Raw genomic sequence first — 20,468 nt, 5'->3', positions numbered from 1 at the left:
CCTAATATCCATCTAGACCTCCCCTGGTGCAACTTGAGGCCGTTGTCACTGCAGGATTGCTCAACAACTGGACATCGGGGCTGGGGGGGGCGGGGGGGGGCGGAACTGGCTGTGAGCAATTTAAACTGGCCTTTCGACTCCCCTGGGTAACTGGGAATCACTGCAACCCAGATTACAAGAAACATGACGCATCTATTTGGCGAAGGCCGGCACTTGCCAATTACCCGACATCCCACCGAGGCAAAGATGGAGCTTTGCAGCTCCACAGGGATTTCGGCCGGAGAAGCCCACATGGTCCACGATCCCATTTCACCAGCTGTTATCCTGGTGACAGTAAGGAAGCAGTAATTTCACAAGCTTAAAACTCAAGGAAGTAGCAAAACCAGGGATAAAACCCCCACATTCCTGGACCCCAACCACATTTGCTCCTTTGGAGGAGGCTCCATCGATCCTACGGCAGCTCCTCCTTGCTGAAGCCCTGGCTCAGGAGCCAAAGGGAGCTATGGAAAACGCTGTCAGAATAACGACTGGTCACGGCAAGACCGGGGGGTGTGGATTTTCTTCCTCTTCTAAAGCACTAGTGTTGTTCTGACGCTAAGAAACCCTGCGGATTCCAAAGGACAAGGCCTTTACGTATAGGTCGGCACCACATAAACACAAACCCCAGCCTTTCTACTCGGTAATTACACTGCAGCAAACCCAAACGCTATTACTAATTGCTGTCTCACTGGCCTTCTGGTTTGGAGGAGAGAAAGAACTACTCAAGCGGCATCCAGAAAGGAAAGACCCAACGCCACCCCACCAAGGTTTCTATGTAATTAAATGGTTGACTGTTTGTTGCTGTGCTCCGTTCAGAAAAGTCTCCTACATGGCCTGAGTGCCTTATAACCAAAAAATGCTATTGATCTAAGTCATGAATAGCTCCAGGAAGAATTTTTTGTGTGTGAAGTCGGTGTTTGGCCAGTGGGAACGTGGCTTAGAGACTCCTTTTGCTCTCGCTGTGACTCAAAGCGAACGGCGCTTTGGTCGACAGCAGCTTTTTCCCTGTTTATTTGCTTTGCCACTGTTGAACACAGATCTGAGGAGAACGCGGGAATGAACGGTGGCAAAGACAATGGGAATGTTTTGACAGGCTTCCAGAGGGATTTAGGGTGGTGCAGACCTGAGCAGCTGATAGCCCCACCAAAACTGATAAAAACCTATGTTGGGAAAATATCGACCAGGTTTTTTGCATAGAGAATCGGTGCCTCACGCATCTTGTAAGGTTGTTTGAGGATGATGATGCACGTGAAAATAAGCAAGATACGGGTAAAAAAGTACATGTGGATTTCTCAGAAGTTTATGGCAAGTGTTTTTTTCCCCAAAGTCTCCTAAAAAGCTAAATTATCACGGCCTAAGAGGGAACGGCAAGTCATCTCCCCTTCCCATGACACAAACCTGAACGTCCCCCCAAAAAGTGAACAGGAGGAGGGAATAGCTGTTCCCTAACCACACCAAAAAGGAAACCAAACTGTGTTCAGCTGACGCGTTCCAGCAGTGTTTAACGCCCGGCTCTATTAAGAGGCGTCTTAGGCAATCTGAAACAGCACAAAGCAAGAGACAATGTGACAATAAAGCAGCATTTTAATTAGCGGCAGTTCTTTCCCCAGCCCAAAAGGTTCCTTCTGTGCATTCATATTCCCAGAACAACAAAAGCCGCCTTGTATTTCATAAATCAAAAAAACTCATAAAACAAGCCCCTGCAATTGCACATTCCAGATAATGGTCCAGAAATAAATTAGGCAATAAATATCAAATAATATATCCCCATCAGCAGTGAAAAACCTACTCTTTGGATAGTCAGAAGAGAAGATGCCTTCCAGCAGCTTATGCCTGGTAGCTCGAAAGCAGTAAAACAATAGAAAGCTTTAATAAATCTTTTAACACCTTTTCCACTGAAGAATATAGCAATTGTCCTGCGTAAAAGCTTCCCTGAGCCCCAGTATCCATCAGAGTAACAGCACAGCCCTGATGCTGTTCACGTCAAAAGCGAGGGTACCAGAACAACAGCCGCTTCTCAAAATCACGTAGGATTTTCCTCCCTCGCAGCTGGGTCTGGTTCAGCATTGGGTGCCACCCATCGACGACCGCAGAACACAAAAACCCCCTCTCTGCTCTCCCGTCTAGGTGACACACGGCACAACCACAGCCAGCACCCAGACACTGCTGGGAGGAAAAAAAACACCACCGACCTCCAAATGGAGCTTCCAGAAACACTCAGGGAACTAACGTCACCTTGGCATGAAACTTCCCGACCCCCCTGGAAACTCAGTGGCCACATTACAAAAACGATGGCCACTTTGGTAAAGCCATTTTGCTCACGGCTGTGCACAGAGGGGAAGGACCGTACAGGGTCTGACCCCCCCCACAGGGTCTGCGCCCACCCCTGGGTAAAACCAGAAGCGCTTCTGAACGAAGGGTCGTTGCCACAGGGTTGGTACAGACCTGGGCCCGGGCTTGGGACAGTGTGTAACGCTGCCGGAGGGACACGTGCTGCCGGGTGCAATGCCCCCGGGATGGTTTACGCAGAGTGGGGGGTGATGCTCAGCACTGGTTTGAAGGTGCTGGGCTTACGGGGGGGGTCACGGGCAAGGAGATGGTGCAGCTTTGTCCCCATCACCCAGCCAGGATCCAGAGTCCTGACCCCAGCGCAGCACCCGGTCCCCAGGGCTGCAGCCTCTTCCAACTGCTCTTGGGAACACATAGGTACAATATTGTGATTCCCCCCGAAAAAAGACATTTTTCGCCTCCCGAAGCTTTGTCATCTAAAGAAGAACACTTGATCACTCTTCACACAGCAGAATCAACCACTAGATACTCCCCCCACGAGCACAGGGGAACGTGTGCCCCACACGTGGGTTAAGGGCACAGAAGCCGCTCAGAGAACCAGAAATGCTTGGTATTTTCAGCCAAAATCTGCAGCACAATTCCGGAGAAATGCCCGGTGCCAGCAGTGCCACATCCATCACTTCCCAACAGCTCAGGAGTAACTCTTACCTTTCCGAAATCCCGTACGTCGAAGAGGTCGAAGGGATCAAAGAGATCGCTGTTTCTTAACCCAAATTTGTCATGACACACTTTTAGGAAGGTTCGGATGTTCTTCAGACAGAGAAACTGGGGGAAACAAAAACAGAAAGGGAGGGAAAAAGTGAGCAAGATGGGCACAAATTTTAACTGCGATTTACTGAGTTAAACTCGCATGCCAGACAAGTTACAGGGACTTAGAAACTTGCACCGAAAAGCCAGGCATTAGTTTATTTGTTGTTACTGAAGATGTCAGACTCCTGGTGCCCTGCGAGGGCTCCTGTGTTCTCAGCTGCGCACCAGAAACAAACGCCCTTTTCAAAAACAAGTTTCACACAAGGTAACATCGCAGAAGGGCTGGAAAACTCAAGCCAGGACATTTCCCTTTCAAGGTCGAAGCCAAATATAAATTACAGCTGATGTTCTACAGAAGCCCAGTGTTGAGCTTTTAACCATTTCCAGCAGGATCCCGTGTGGTTGCCTGCAGGAGGGACACAGGTTGCACCGCCTGTTGGACGCGTTGCTGTACGTCCGTACACACAGCCCAAACAAGAGATTGGGACAGTGGAAATGAGGTGGTTTTTTCACTTTGGGGTCTGGAGCAATTAACGACTTATTCAAGTAACATTAGCTCCCTTCTCCTCGCTCCTCCCAGACACCACGAGCACTAATGGCCCCCTGAAACACCAGCCCATGTCCAGTTGCGGGTCCTGAGGCTCGGCCACCGGAGCTGCTCCTGCGCCGGCCCAGGTCCCCTGCCCAGGGCCATCCCGGGGGCTGCTCCCACAGAGCTGTGCTCATCTTTCATCTCAGCCCCTTGGAAGGGGCAGAAATCTCCCCCCTCTAGGGACCACCCTTGGTTATTCAGAGAGCTCAACTGGCAGCGTGATGTTACGTTTCTCTTTCAAGAAAATCCTATAGCGATAATTGGTCATTTGTTTGCCAGCGTTGGAGATTTTGAAGCCTGGGGACTCCAGACGGTCTCGCTCCAATGGTGACGCCTGGCAGCACAGATGAGGAGCATAAAAATTGGCTTCGTTTTTGCGGCGGCATCACCTACGTCCTTCATCGGGACAGACTGACTCTGCTGAGCAAGCCAATTCATTTCACTTCTTTCTGCATCCTCACGCTATTCCACAAAATACCTTCCATTTATTGCTGTATTTTTAAACAACTCTTCTTTTTTTTTTTTCAGCAAATTCCTCCCAAATACGTAACAAACATGTTAGAATTGTAAGTAAATCAGGCTACTAAAGGGGTGAATCATCCCCACGTGATAAACAGGCGCGGGATGCAAAGCTGCCCTTGGGTGGGTTTGGTCAGTGTGGTTTTGACCCATGGCACAATCTCAGCTCCCCAAGTTGCCATCACACCAGCACCATGCAAGAACACTGCCTGCAAACTTCACTGAGAGCTCAAAGCAAAACAAAATAGCTTAATTTAATTAAAAGAATCAAAGCCATGTCTTTGGGGCTGTGGTATCTCTACAGACACGACTGCGATGCAGCTTGTCGGCAGCACCATCGCACTTGGGGTTATGCGTGAGGTTTGTGGCGATGGGTGAGCGAGACCACCTCATTAACAACAGGCTGATTTACCTACAGAAAAAGAGAAATAACCTTTTACCCTTCTCCCCCATTCCAGCCCCCTCCCCACGGAGCGCCCCCAGCACAGGACATTCCCATCACATCAGAGCCTTCTCATTCGACAAGCAAGTGCCAGAGGCAGAAATTGAAAACAATTCTGTTTTTCTAGGGCATTGCTCTATCTCACATAAACACTGCGGTAAATATAATCTGTCTAGACTGGGAGGTTTTTTTGGAATTGCTTTACAACCTCTCTCGCCGATACGGGTTATTTCATAACTTTATCTTCTGGGTCTCCGCAAGAATTTACACCCTGGGCAAACCGGCTGCTGTTGCGTCGCACTCTCACTGATTTCAAATTTCTAGCACGTTGTATATTTTAAATCCCTTTAAGCCTCCAGTCTTGAAAGTTAATGACACAGGTTATAGCCACAATTGCACACGGCAAGAGGCAAAACCTTCCTCCGCGCAACTGCCCTGCTTCCCGCTCCCCCTCCTGCTCATCCCACGGCTGGGGCAGCGACGGAGGCTGAAGTGCTCAGGGAATCGTGGAATGGTTTAGGTTGGAAGGGATAAAGATCATCTTAAGATGATGGACGATGGACTGTCCCCGCACCAACACTCAGCCAAGTGAAAGACACCCCGACGGGTGTGAAAACCCGAACTCTCGGCACGATGCCTTTGTGGTTCCGAAAAGCTCACGGTTCACAGTACCCCGTTTCTGAAGGACGGCAGAAGGATCACACATCCCAGCAAACAAATGCCTCATCCTGACTCCGTTTCTAACGGGGAGTGAGCCCCGGCCCCACCATGGGTTGAGATTGGGCTGAGCTTCCCTCCTCTCAGCTCGGCCTTGGGGAGGAAGGCCGGGACCAGCCACGCTGCTCGGCATCAGCTGCATCCAGCTGTCTGTGCTCATCCAATTCAAACCTAGAAGCCATCAGGCCACCAGCTGCTAAATGAGCACAAGGGGCCCGCGGCAGTGCCACTGCCCCTCTCGCGACTCCAGGTGACATCTACGAAGAGCCACCAGGCGCTGCCACCACGCGCTGAGCGCGGGCAGATGACAAGCATCAAGGAAGAATCGGATAATCTATTTAAAGAGTTGCCACAAAGGCCTGATGTAAAAACAACACAATCGGAGGCAGCAGCACCACGGTCCCGCTCCAGCAGCGAGGAGCTGGCAGCAGAGCCAGGCCACCACCCTGCCCACAAGCAAAGCCATCGCTTGGGATGACAAGTGTAGGTGGGATTTAGCCCCAGTCCTCACACACGAGTAGCGTACAACCCACGCGCGGGTGTCGGTGGCACAATCTGCTCCTCCACTATTTCTCTCTCTCGTCAATCTGCAAAATACCTTCATGCGCTTTTCACAGAATCACAGAATGGTTTGGGTGGGAAGGGACCTTAAAGATCATCTAGTTCCACCCCCCTGCCCTGGGCAGGGACACCTCCCACCAGCCCAGGTTGCTCCAAGCCCCGTCCAACCTGGCCTTGAACCCCTCCAGGGATGGGGCAGCCACAGCTTCTCTGGGCAACCTGGGCCAGGGGCTCACCGCCCTCACAGCAAAGAATTTCTTCCTGAGATCCAATCTAAATCTCCCCTCTTTCAGTTTTTTTTGCTCACAGGCGTTTCGAGGCGGGTTTGCTGTTGATGGAAGATCAGGAACTGTTGGCTTGACGGCGCTGCTGAACAGCCCCACGTTCAAATGAGCTACACTTGAATATGAGCTGTGCCCAGGCCGTTTTATTTACCAGTCAATCACACCTTTGGACGAGTAAACACTCCACAGAAGAAAGAGAGAGCGAGAGAAATCAATGTTCTCCATGGGGCTCATTCACCACCTGCCAGGCCCAAAATCAATGCTGTCATTTATACATTTCAAGTGAGACCGGCGCAGAAGCGTCTCCCTCAGCGCGGGAGCCCCAGCACTGCACACCCCGAGCCCTGCTATCGTCCTCCTCCACACCCCGAACGCCCTCGGCACCCACCAGCCATCGCTGCGGGGGGGGGGGTGGGGGTGAAGAGACCACCAGCAACCAGGATGCTCAGATCCGGAAAGAGACCCCAGAGACCGCGCCATCTTGCGTGGATACCAGCATCTCCCACCATAGAAGTGCCCAGGCTGTGAACGCGGCCATGCCATGAATCCCCGGCGTGGAAGCTCCATCCAAGGCACTTTGGAGAGGGAAATTAAAGTTCGAGGGAAGAGTCAATGGGGGCAGGGATGGGACTGCACCCCAGGGAGCAAGAAAATCACCTGGTAAAACAAAATACCTTGAAACCTTCCAGTAGATGAGAAAAGCCTGTGGTCAGCTCTGACCTGACCCTCTGAGGGAAGCAAGGAGATGGCACAACAGAGAGGCAGCGGTGACAGCCCGGCAGAAGGGCCCCACCACCTGCGCTCGCTGAGTTTCGGAACAGCTTTTCTTATTTTTAAACACTCTGTGACGCCGTAAGGTGAATAAACCGCTCTCGGCCCCAGCCTGTCCCACCACAGCCCAGCAGAAACCCGCTCCGCCTGTGCCCCGGCCAGGGCAGGACCACAGCCACCATGGTGCACCCTGGGACACGCTGGAAACTCCTCAGTGGCTTGTGGGATGGGGTTTTTTTTTTGTTGTTTTTTGTTGTTTTATTTTGTTTTTTGTTTTGTTTTGGGTTTTTTTGTTTGTTTGTTTTTAAAAGAGGATTTTCGTTATTTTATTTGCTTTATCGAATTCACTATGTTTAGAGACTCCTTGGACGATCGCTACGCACAGAAGGGGGATCACTGCCAAGCTTTCAACACAGCTCAGCGACTTGCCCTTAAACACAAACGCATCGGAGAAGCTTCCGGTGGCAATGGAGAAAGGGACAGTTTGGTACCTGGGATAACCCCAGATCCTTGGGATAATTCTGCACAGGGACAACCCGAGAGCTTTGCAGAGGGACACCAGGAGCTCAGCGGGGACAGGCCCGGCCACCCCAGAGCTCCGCTCCTGCCGTGTGGGATGTGGAAACCCTTGGATGTTTCTGCAGCTGGGAACGACAGCTCCGGGGGTTGCTCAGCACCTCGCTCCTCCTCACGCCCCATTTCAGTTGCCACCGCCCCTCCCTGCGGTCCCCATATGACTGGGCGCCTGCGGCACCTGCGCTGACGAGACAGCGGGCATTTCTGATGCAAATTCACCAGAAAAGACCCGGCTACTCGAGCACTTTGGGGTGAGGTTGGAAACTGTCCCCCCGCCTCGGCAGAGATGAGGGCAGGCTGGAAAGCCTCCCAGCAGGGCGGCTTTGCTCAAGGGAGATGGCAAAGGGGCAGATGAAAAGCTGGTGAATGCAGCAGCCTTTGGTCAACAACCAAAGTGCCTGAGGTGGGATCTGGAGGATGTTCCTGGAAGCATCGGACAAGTCCCCAGTCCCTGCATTTGGGATAGCACAAGGGAGGGAGGTGCAAGGCCTGGGAGTCATAGAATTATCCAGGTTGGAAGGGACCTTTCGGATCATTGAGTCCAAACATCGACCCAACACTGACAAAAACCATCACTCAACCGTATCACTAAGCACCACGTCTACTTGTCTTTTAAATACTTCCAGGGATGACAATTCTACCACTTCCCTGGGCAGCCTGTTCCAGCACTTGATAACCCTTTCAGTGTAAAAATTTTTCCTAATATCTAATCTAAACCCCCCCCCTCCAGCCCCGCCACAACTTGAGGCCATTTGGCATCCACAAGAAACATTTAATAAATGTGATAAAACATAGGGAAAAGAAGGCAAGGGGGCAGCGGGTTTGTCTGGCAGGGCAGGATCATGCAACAACAGCTCATGGCTTTTCGGAAAGGGCCTTTTGGAGAGGCCGGGGTTGGTGCTGCGGGAGGAGCAGACAATCGCTCCGGGCAAGCGGCCACGCGCTGAGCCACGGCCAGAGCCCTGGGCTGGAAACAGGCCCTGCAGCATGCCAGGAATGCTGCAGCTTCACCGTTTGAGATAACCCCGCTGACGAATGACGAAAGTAACTTTCTTTAGCGCTTCCTGAGCGTGATGTCAGATTTCCTCTTATCTCGCTGCCGGCACGGCTCGAAAGCACCAGGCGAAAAAGTAAGTCCCTGTCAGGGAGCTGTGAGCATCTGCTTATCACAGCCTTCGCCAAGGGGGAAGGGAGGGTCTCTCATTGAGAAAACACATCATTTGCAACGATTAGCGGGGAATCGGGTATCCCATGGCGTAAACCTCTTGAGGAAGCCAAAGGACACATCTCCGAGTTGTGCTGAGTTCCCCCTGCGCTATGAAGGAGCATCAAAGCTCCCTTTGCTTCCTCCAAAGTCAAGAGCAGAAAGTCCGAGAGCACCCGAGTACCCAGCAGGAACCGCAGGGCTGCAGCCAACACAACTCTGTGTTTAAAACTGCGCAAATCACCACCTTTATCTAATCTCTCCAAATGGCTCTGCCCAGTCTCGCTCGCCTCCGCATCGAGGTGTTCCCGGGAGAGTTTCGGGAGCGGTAATAAGAGTCAAAAGCGCAACTGGAGCTTGTATCTCCCTCCACCAGCAGCACCAAGTCTTCCGTGGCTTTGTTCCTTCTCGCACTTCGCCCCATTGTCTCCGGTGCAAAGGAGCAGCCGCAGAAACGATACAAAACATCTCTGCAGAAAATCTCCCTTCCCCTTCACATTTGGATTCATGTCGCAGCTCATCAATTACTTTAGATGGACAGATTAAATTTCGGGTTGTTGGACAGCAGATTTATCTACTGAGAAGTGGAGAATGAAATTATTTCTCCAACAATTTAGTGCTATTATTTCCCCCATTTCAAAGACGTTCCTATCACAGAGCATTCACGGGCTGGGCAAATTCCACTTAGTGGGGCTGATTAATGAGCCCAAAATGCTGATGAGCGTTGACCTCCCCACAGCTTCTCCTTCTCCTCACGTCCACCCACAAGCAAGGATTAGCCCTAGAAGAGTACCTGGGGGAGAGCAGCCATTTATTTGAGCAAACACCCGTAGCACATCACTGGGAGGACTGGGGGAAAGCTAACCCGGAGCTGCAGCAAGCAAAGGTCCTTCCCAGCAGAGAGCACCAGCCAGAGCTCCAAACCTCCCAGAGGAGCTCACCGGGAGCTCCCATCTTGCCCAGCAGGAGCCCAACACGGAGCAAGGCAGTGCTGCCAGCAGGCTGGACTGGCAGCTCCGCAGCACAGCGGGGAGGCTGCCGAGCCCTGCTCCAGCCCCTGCCCGTCCTCGCATCTTTGCCGGTCATCGCTCTCACATGGGTCAAGCAGATATTTTGCTCCCAGTTACCTTACAGGAACCTCCCATCACGCTGTACGGGCTCTCAGAGGGAAGAGGTCTCTCAGATAACAATATTACGCTGCTGAACTGGAAGCCAGAATACACATAAAATTGTAAAAACAGTAAAAAAACCCAAGGGGAAGCTCCGGAGTAATGTATTAAATACACTGAAGTCCCAGGCAGACCCCAGAGGCAGAGGAATGGCTCTCAGCAGCGCTCAGCTTAGAGAGGGCACAAACATCAAGCAGCGCTCCCGGATTTCATACCAGACATGAACCTCTGAAAAAAGGCGAGGACCAGAGGCAAACACCGCCGAGGTGGCAGACGTTAAGACAACGTGGGAAGAGCGAGAGGCAGAGCACAGGGTCAAACGATTAAATCCAAATTAGTCAGAGATGCAGAAGAAATGCTCGGTGACACACTGAAGCGTGCACGGGAGGTGTATAGGATACAACCGCATCCGCGCTTTCCCTGCTTCCAGAAGGGGCCCGTGCGAGGGCAGCGGCATCGTCCCCCCCGGGGCTGCTGTCACCTCGCCAAGCCCAGCACTGCGGGACCTTGTCCTATTTAACCCTAGGAAAGTTTTGCTGACCCCAAACTCCTCCCAAGGACGGCCGGGCTCATTTCCTCTATTACATATGCTTCAAGAGAAAGAAATGGAAAAGAAAAAAAAATAAATCCAGAAGCGTGGATAAAGACCCCATCAGGCAGCTGATGAGCCCAAGATGATAATGTGGGGCTGGAGGAGGGTCAAGGATCGAGTAACATCCCCCAGTTTGCAGGAGGGAAAAGAGATCACAGGAAAGCCCAAATCCTTGTATCCTCCAAGGCAAACTCCTGACAGCAGCGGTAGGACGAGGGATAACGGTTTTAAAGTGAAAGAGGAGAGATTTAGATGAGATCTGAGGAAGAAATCCTTTGCTGTGAGGGCGGTGAGCCCCTGGCCCAGGGTGCCCAGAGAAGCTGTGGCTGCCCCATCCCTGGAGGGGTTCAAGGCCAGGTTGGACGGGGCTTGGAGCAACCTGGGCTGGTGGGAGGTGTCCCTGCCCAGGGCAAGGGGGTGGAACTAGATGCTCTTTAAGGTCCCTTCCAACCCAAACCATTCCATGATTCTGCGAAGCTTAAAAACACAGGCTGAGCCCTCCCTGGTGGCACAGCAGGAGAGGCTCGTTAAAGCCCATGCAACGAGCCAGCAGAGCCCACATGGTGACGGGTGGCCCCACCGGGAGCACTCGGCTCAACAGAGCTCAGCCGCTCAGCGTCCATCTGTCTGAGGGTCACCCAGCGGCGCGCAGGGGCTTTAAATGAGCGGAAGGAAGCCAGAACTTCCCAAAGAAAACGGCGGAGCTGCAGCCGATGACAGTACTTCCCTCCTTTGTGGAGCCCGCCGAGGTCTGCAGACATAGGGCTCTCCTGAGAAAGCAACAATCGTTAAGGTGAGGGCTTTAATTGCCATGCCTGGGAGTATCTTTATCAAAGATGCTTACAGGGTCTGAAATTCTCTGCTCACACATCTAAGGTCTGGACGGCCCAGAGCTTTTGCCCAAACACCCAAAATCCAGCAGGTCCAACAGGTTCAGCACAGGCCCAGACCCCAACTACAGGTTTGGGGTTTGTGCAACCAAAAACCCTTGCCACTGAGGTTTTAGAAAACCCTAATCAAATTCCCTGCACCGCATCAGGCGGCTGGATTGTACTTCAGAGATTTATCTTTTAGCATGTCTCGAAGAAAGATCTGCAGAGCCATTCCCAGGAATAACAAGAGCTTCTTGCAAAAACTGGTGGGCACAGCTCTCTCTGACAGCTCCGGTCTTCACCAACTCCTCCTCTGAGAGAGGGAATTTCAGGTTTCCCTGTACGGAGGACAGCACTCCTTTGAGCCACGGGTCTTCTTGCTGATATAAAATGAATCCATGAGAAGCGCTACCCCTTTTCCTTTGCTACCCACCCCAACAGCGACGCGTTCCGGGAGCTGGGTGGAGAATACAGAGTCACAGACTAAATAAAGGAAGAGCAAGAGGGCAGTGGGACACCAACACATCCCAACGACGCCGGACAACTCTGAGCTGAAAGATGCCCTTGTGTTATGCCAAAATCCCTCCTTGGCTGCTCTCCTGCTCCAATGACCTGCCGCATCCTTGGCAGCGTGGTGGTCATGCCCAGGTGAGTCCTGCATTACATCCCTCAGATGAGACCAACCCATAACGACCCAGTCAACAGAGTCAGACCACACACTTGGCTCTTCCAGACGCCCTCTCCATAACCATATGCATCGAGATGTTTAAAAAAAAAAAAAAAAAAAAACCAAACACAGAGCTTCTCTGCAGGTCCTGACCCGTCCCAGAGCCGCATGGGGCTGGCCACGGGGACGGGGGACAACAGGGCAGGGAGCAGGGGCTGTTTGCAGCCCAAGCTATGGCTCAGTGTGGGAAGACCACCAGATACCACCACCAGATACCACCACCATGTGTTAGAGGAGAAACCCAGCTGGACCTTTTGAGGCTCCTCAGCATCACAGGCAAATACAAAAGGGTGGGGTTTTTTTGACTTTCCCACATAATCCAGGGTTACAGCCTTGGACTCCGGCATCCCAGATCTGGGCTGTCTCTGTGGTGCATTTACCAGCAGACTGCCAAATCCAGGCTTGGCTTTAGCAAGCAACAAGATCTGAGAATACATGAAGCTTGGGAGCTGGAGAGCTTGGAAGGATTGCTCAATCTGCCCACGTTTGGCACCCTTAATGGAGAGTCCCCTTCCACGCTCATTAAATCCAGGCTTTTTCTCCTCTCGCTGGAAGCCACGCAGCTCCGTCAGGGGAACTCGGTTAAGAAAGGAGAAGGAAAAAAAAAAAGGGAGATATATTGGCTTTTACTATTGACATGAAGTCCTAAACTCATGTTTGCCTCACCGGGGCTCACACTTCATCACTCTTAAAGCATGCCCATAGGTAAAAGGAGGGATATGTAAAAAAAAAGAAGTTAGGATTATAGCTGATCAAGAAATGGGATACCTTCCCACGCACTGAGTTTTCAGCAAAGAAAATTCAAAATATTTTGGCCAAAGTTTTAAGACAGGACTTGACCTGAACCATGACAATCAAATTATAACACAGAATTCAGCTGCTGTTGCAGAAAATGAGGAATTGCGTAACCCTATATAGCATTACGCTGTAATGATACGCTTATGGAGAACTTTCCAAGCAGTCATTGTTCTCCTGCTCTTCAGGCTGGCGCAGGGAACCAGACCGTGATGAACTTTTGACAGGACAGCGATGAGAACGGCTACGGTACGTCTCCGAGATGAGTAAACAGCAGCCAAGTCAGGAAATCAAGCCCTGTCACGTCAAGTATTGGGGCCAGACCCGAGAGAGGAAGCTCCAGGCGGTCGCCCTGCGAGCCTGGGCTAGTTCAAGAAATCCACAGAACTTATTTTTTTTTTGTCTCTTTAAAACCAAGCTGCCCTATCGAAATGCTGAAGAGACAAGCTCTGAGACTTCGGAGGCAGAACTGAACCACGGGGTGGGATCTGAGGTAGGCGCCTGCGATAGCCGACTCCAATCTCATTTATGAAAAACTGTCAAAACAGACCTATTATTAACTAATAAAGCACATATGTCGAATTCAAGACCTTTATATGAATTTTATAAGAGTCCCATAGGAGCCCACAGTTTTAAATACCCGTTGGTATCTCCAGACCATGCCTGAGCTGATCTCGGGGATGATTTGGATCCAAGAGCTGCCACCATTAGACAGAAGCACATCCTCATTTCAGGGCACACACCAGTCGCACTGCAGACACCGTTTGCTTTTCTGTATTAAAACATCCCAAGAAATCTTATTTCCAAAGTTCTGCCATCTAACCAATGGCATGCGATCTGCCAACACCCCGAAGACTTTCCTGGCAAGAGCCCGTGTGGATGCCATCGCGTTACCCACGCATCACGGGCACGTGCAGTTTTTCTCCATACAGTCAAGATTTTTGGGTGACCCGCTTCCAATTAGATTCACTTCCCTTTCAGAAAGCCTCAGAAATTACAACCAAATGGGTTATTTTGCTCACTGCAAGAGGTGCCGGGTTACCTGCCAGGGGGCAGAAGCACCGAATAAAGAAACCTTTGCGACACACTCATCCCACCGAGCCGAAGCAGCGCAGCACGCAGGGGGAAAGCACGACTGAAAAGCAAAAACTCAGCCATGAAAAATATTTATAACGCTGCATTCGGTGCGGCTTTTACCTTTTAAATCGGTGACAGGAGGAAATTATGGCCTAGAACAATTGCAAACTTCTGTGGGTTTGAGATTTGCAGAGTCTTGTGCTCCAGACAAGATGTGGACATGATAGTTCAGCTTCCAGACCAGTACTGAAGGGACCTGAAGCCGTAGCTGGTGCTGGCAGAAGAGTTACGCACCCCAGAAGATGAAGACAGCCTGCTCACGGTGATGGCTGCTGACATGCACCCCGACACCGTTACACCCTGACACCGTTACACCTTCCTGGACTGTTGCCCAAGTTGCTATCTACTCGCAAAGCCTTGCTAAGAACAAAAACAACAACAACAAAAAAAATTATCAGGCCAGTGGCTCACAACGGGTTTGGTGAAAAACAGTTCCCAAACGTCACACTGGGGACCGGGATGGCATTATTAGAAGCAGACAACAAACACTCAGAAAAGTCTGCTTAATGGCACCAGGTAATGATGCTGAAAGATGTCCTCCAGCTTCTTCCTAAAGTAGTAATTAGAACCAGAACACTACTTTTCACATTACGGGTAACTGATGCAGACCTGCATATGAAATCAAGCTGCATTTCGCAAGATTAAGCCCACAATCTGCTTTTAATGGGTCTCCCGATGCTTCTCTGCCTCGTGGCAGCACGCTGAGGCTTTGCACCCACCAGCAGCACCGTGCCACACAGATGGGGCCGTCTCAGAGCAGCTCAGCACCGCCTTCACCCCCAAAAGCAACAGAAACGGGATCGTGGGGATGCTCCTGGGCTGGCCATGCATCGTGCTCCTCCATGCACAAGCTCCCAGCAAGGGGAGGTGGGATGAACAGGCAGCTGGAAAGAGGTAGGAGGGACAGACCTGCACCACAAACCCTCCATGCAAGAGGGATTTCAGAAAGAAAACTTCTCACCAGAAAGGTTGTGCCACCATTCAGCGAGACTCGGACAGGCTGGAGAGTTGGGTGGAGAGGAACCTCATGATGTTCAACATGGGCAAGTGTAGGGTCCTGCACTGGGGAGGAATAACCCCACGCACCAGGACAGGTTGGGGGCTGACCTGCTGGAGAGCGGCTCTGCAGAGAGGGACCACGGAGTCCAGGTGGACAACAAGCTGACCATGAGCCACCGATGTGCCCTTGTGGCCAATGGTCTCCTGGGATGCATTAAAAAGAGTGTGGCCAGCAGGTCCTCCTCCTCTACTCTGCTGAGGCCACATCTCAAGTACTGTGTCCAGTTCTGGGCTCCCCAGTTCAAGAAAGACAGGGAACTGCTGGAGAGGGGACAGCGGAGGGCTATGAAGATGATCAAGAACTGGAGCATCTCTCTGATGAGGAAAGGCTGAGAGACCTGGGTCTCTTTAGCCTGAAGAAGAGAAGACTGAGAGGGGATCTCATCAATGCTCATCAGTATCTAAAGGGCAGGTGGCAAGAGGATGGGGCTCTTCTCAGTGGTGACCAGTGACAGGAAAAGGGGCAATGGACACAACTGGAACACGGGAAACTCCATCTCAACGTGAGGAAAGACTTCTTTCCTTTGAGGGTGGCAGAGCCCCGGCACAGGCTGCCCAGAGAGGTGGGGGAGTCTCTGTCTCTGGAGACATCCCAACCCCGCCTGGACGCATTCCTGTGCCGCCTGTTCTGGCAGGTTCTAGATGCTCTGCAGAGGTTCCTTCCAACCTTTCTGCGATTCTGTACGACAGGACCTACAAGCTGGAGGGAGTAACCCAATGCAGACCAGCTCTTTCGAGCCTCCTGGCATCGCATCTGCTGATACAGGCAGGAGCTGAACCCGATGAAGGGGCCGGCCGGCGCGTGGAGGCTGCTTGTCCTCGGGGATGGAGAATGGACAGGCGGCCAGCCCCAAGGCCCCGGGAGCCGCTCGGGGCTTCTTCATCTCCTCGGTTGTAAATAATATACGTTTTGTTGCATTTCGGTGTTGGGAAGAACCAAGGATGTGAACAGACAGTGCGAGCTGGAGAACAGGAAGGGCTTTTGTTTTTACCCATGGTTTAACTGAGGCTCATCAAGTTTTCGAGCTCCAAATTCCTTCTGCAGAGAATGAAGCTGAAGCAGAGCGGCAGGAGCAGGGAGTAGCACCGTCTGCAAGGTGACAGCCTACCAAGAGCGACGCCAACACGTGTGCAATGCACAGCAAATTGCCCTGGGTAAACAGGTTATTTAAAAAAAAAAAAAAACTTAATGGAAGGAAAAAATAATGTATAGCTAAACTGCTTTAGTGCTTGTGTGTCGGATCCAGGGACCGAGAGACACACAGCAGCCCCCGGAGCTCTCTGCTGAGCATCGCTGCCTGCAGGACGGCCAAACCAGACCCGGGGCTCCGTGCGCACGTTCCCTGTGAAGACTCATTTCCGTAACACTCACGAGAGGCGAGGCAGGACACCCCCCGACAAGGAGCGGGAGCTTTGGTAGCGCTGGCACACGCCGGACCGATTCCAGCCCGAGCGGCTTGTGTTGTACAAAGCCTCTGTCATCGCCAAAACGAGATGAGATCGAAAGAGACACCTCCAGCTTCATGCACACTGCAACCGCCTGCGTGGTTTTGATTAAGATATTTATTAGTAGTACCGCCTACCACGTATTAAACCCATCTTTAAGAACAAGAAGAGAGACCCAGGGAACTACAGGCTGATGAGCTTCAGCTCCGTTCTGGAGCGCGTCCTGCTTGGGATCCCTTTCCCAAGGACAAGATGGGCATTCGGGAACAGTCAGCACGGATTTAACACCACCAGGCCCTGCCTGTCCAACCCGATGGCTTTCTATAAAGCAAGAAGGGGGCGGACAGAGGAGGCTGGAGCCGTGGACGTGACACACCACCTCCCTTCCACACCGAGGGGCCGCGCTGGCCGGCGGAGCCCCTGCTGCCCAGTATCACCTGCATACCAGCCGTGCCCAGGAGAAAATAGCTAACAAATCACCTATTCTGAAGTGTAAAGGGGAAGCTGAGGCGGAGAGACACTAGGTGGGATGAACCCCCCCCACCGCTCTGCATTTTAACTTTTTTTTTTTTTTTTTTTTTTTTTTACCTCCCAGTAACAGAAAATGTCAGCGTTTCAAACGATAAACCCACAACTGGGTACTCGGAACTTCCCAGGCATCAGAAGAAGCCCCCATGAGTCTTCAACAGACTTCGACAGGCTTCAGAGTAGGTCCCAAAATCCCACTTGGCTTTCCCATAATAGCACTGAATCCATTCCTGTGTATCAGGAAAGGAAAACCCATCCACAAACACAGACATTAACACACATTTTTCTTACTACCTAAAGCACTCGTACTGCCTTTTGTGATTTGCATTCAGGGTATCAGTTCCTCTCCCTTTCAACACTGCAAGGAAATTAATTAACTGAATAGTTAACTGTAAGTATCACAAAGCTTGGGAGCCTGCGACAGGAAATCTGAAGGTTAACCATCATATTTAACGTATGCATGAGATAAAAATCAAAATTAACTTCGATCAGGGGAAGGATGGGGAGGCCATTGGCATTACTGTGATGTTGGTTGTTTTGGGTTTTTAAGATTAGAGCCTATATTTTACCTTTATGATTTCAATTAAGCGTGTTTCTCCCTGCTGGAGAGAAAAGAAGGGTTTAATTCCTTACTACAGAATATCAAGCATCATTCCAAATCACTCGAGCTTTGTAAAGAAAGCCAGGTGAAAAGCAGAAGCAAAGGCCTCACTCCTCGGAGCTGGCACGGTAACGAAAGGAAACCCCAGTTCTGGAAAGGATGCTCTGCTCTGAGCCGCGGCAGGTGCCACCTGTCCTCACCGGCCCCAGGTCCATGGCTAAAACTGATATTTTTGCCTTTTTTGGGAAAAAAAAGTAACACCAAAACAAAACCCCTCAAGCCATCCAGTTGACAGGGCACAGAAGGACAAGCTCCAAAGTGTCTACGCACCCAATTTAAACCCCTTGCGGCAGGAGCCAGTCCCTTAAATCCATTAGCACACGTGGAACCCACAGCCCCTCTAATCCATATTTTGACCCATGCAACGAGCTGGACAGTTACGAGACGCTGGGACAAGTGGATAAAAATCACCGTGGGCGATGCCACCGCTGTCCCGCTCCCCGGCTGGGGACCCCCGGGCGCATCCCCCCCCCGGTGCCCGCAGCGTGGCACAGAACCCGCGTGGGGCCCATGCTCCAGCCCCGCCAGCCTCCGCCCAGAGACGCTCCCTGCGCGATGCCAAGGGATCCCGGTGCTTCCCAGATTTCCCGGCAAACCAAACCGTCACAGGGGATATTGGCTCTTCCTTAACCACCTTCACGGTAAGAACTAACCAAGAAAAGCCCCTTGCCCACAGCCCGGCGCTGCCTTTCTTCTGCGGTCACCTCCCTCTTCCTCCAACAGATTACACAGAGCAGATTTATTTATTTTTTTCCCCCCTAATTTCAGTGTCTCCCTCAGCACCAGGGCAGGCTCGGTTTTGGATTTCCAGGTGGATACCCAGCAAAACGAACGCCAGAGTGTGCATGCTTCGGAAAAAGCAGAATTTGGGTTGTTTTTTTTTCTAAGAGAAAGAAAGGAGGGAGAAGGCAAGTGCCATGAAAGCCATCTTTTATTTTGCTTTAGTTTTACGACTTGTCAATTATCCCAATTCACACCATGGGAAGAAAACATGTTACAAAAAAAAAAAAAAAAAAAAAAGAAATTCACTTTCCATTTCAAGTTATTTTTCCAAAGTGCAATTTAATGAGAGACTCCAGCCAAAATTAACGCTGTGCTGCGAAGTTTCCCAGAGTGTAAAAAAGATTTGGTGCCAGAAGGAACTAAAGACATCTTTCTGCAGTCCCGAGCGCCGAAAGTTTCAAAGATGTCTTTGCATCAAACTTTGGCAGTCACGGCACGGGCTCCAAACCTTTCTGGATTCGGGTGCATCCCCATCCGTGACCTTTATTCCCTTCGGGGAAAGGCTTAAGCTGAATTAAACGAAGGGGAGCTTCATTTCTGACCCAGTTTATTTTAAATCTCCCCCCGAGGATGCGACTGTTTTACCTTATCTGGAACATTTGACCCTCCTTGCCAAGCTCAAGAGGCAAATTTTACCAGCACGGCGCAGCTCCTGCAGCACTTCAGCCCCATCCCTCTTTCGCATGATGAAAGCGGGCTACAGAAAATTAATCTACCAGCTACTTAATTTGTAAAGCTGCTTAAAAAGGTCAGATCTCCAGCTCATAAGAGCCACCGCCGAGATCAGATCCCAGAGATTACGGGAAATGAGGCTCTGGATATTTATATAAATTAACGCTTGGGGAGTATAACAGGATCAGCAGGACCCTTTAACGCCCACATCACACTCTTTGCAGCTCATACCGCTTATTTCTCTATTACAGTAACACGCCGGGGGTGGACTCAAAGCCAGCATCTGAGCCTAGAGAGGGTTTTAGAAATCTTCCCAAAATCTCCTGTGCGTTTTGACCAAAGAGTTTCCAGCTTTGGCTTAGTCTTTTCCAAGGCCAGTCCTCCTTTCTGAGCCAGCTGAGGGGCTAACACGCGCTAGCGGGGATGTGTATTACTCTACCAAAAATACGGAAGAACAACATTTTGTTGGTTTGCGGGTGGTTTATTTTCCGAGTGATGGCCTGTTAAATTATTTCATTTAAAGTTTAGCACGTGCACGTCATCACAAATACTAACACCCCTGTGATTCTGCAGTTATCAAGTGAACCAACCTGGAATTTCTCACTGTGGGATAACAAGAAAAGCCAGTTATCTCTGGGAGCCGACTTCTCCTCTCTCCATCCCTGCACTGACTCGTGTCTAGGCAAACGCAGGTATTTTGCTAGGACAAGCATTTCCCCTGGAAACAGAATTTAACGACGTATTTACCAGCCAGACATGAACAGTTACACCAGACAGCGTATACGAGCAAAGCTTACTCTTCTAATTGGAATATCTAAAATAAACTCCGTACAACAGCGTAATTGCGTTTGCAGAGGAGGGAGCGTTAGGGCAGGTCGCATTGCTTTTGCTGTGCTGGTCTAATTAATTTGGTACAACTTGAGCAGGGAGATAAGGCCCCAGGGAGGTGTTGGGCTGGACCATTAATGCTGGATTTCCGCAGGAGGGTGAGGAGGGGAACTGGAAGCAGCATCCGATTCCTTCCTCGGCTCAGCTGCTCAGCTCCATCCCCTTCCAAAGCCACCCACCCAGCTTTAGTGGCCTGAAAATTACCCGGACATGAAAGGACAATACTCGGAGCTCCTAATGGGAGAGGATCGATACATCTGAATAGGCGGTGGCCCTAAAAAAGCTCACTGACCCATAAATTACAGTTACTTTATTGACACGGTTAAGACAGCGTC

The 20,468-nt window shown here is 51.0% G+C and overlaps 1 protein-coding gene across 3 annotated transcripts in view; it reads right to left on the bottom strand.

Moving 5' to 3' along the window:
* The window catches only part of VAV2 (vav guanine nucleotide exchange factor 2), a 155,546-nt gene that overhangs the window by 116,336 nt on the left and 18,742 nt on the right, over nt 1–20,468 (bottom strand). For all 3 annotated transcript variants that reach the window (XR_012589997.1, XM_074608303.1, XM_074608304.1), the window contains exon 2: nt 3,037–3,153. Coding sequence is in view for 2 of the 3 variants with exons in the window: in XM_074608303.1 (XP_074464404.1) it covers nt 3,037–3,153 (117 nt within the window). In the remaining variant the exon portion in view is untranslated. The remainder of the gene's footprint in view (nt 1–3,036; nt 3,154–20,468) is intronic.

Source organism: Larus michahellis, chromosome 15, assembly GCF_964199755.1.
Source record: "Larus michahellis chromosome 15, bLarMic1.1, whole genome shotgun sequence".
In the NCBI taxonomy this organism is placed as follows: Eukaryota; Metazoa; Chordata; class Aves; order Charadriiformes; family Laridae; genus Larus; species Larus michahellis.
This window is presented reverse-complemented; position numbering and strand designations above follow the sequence as displayed.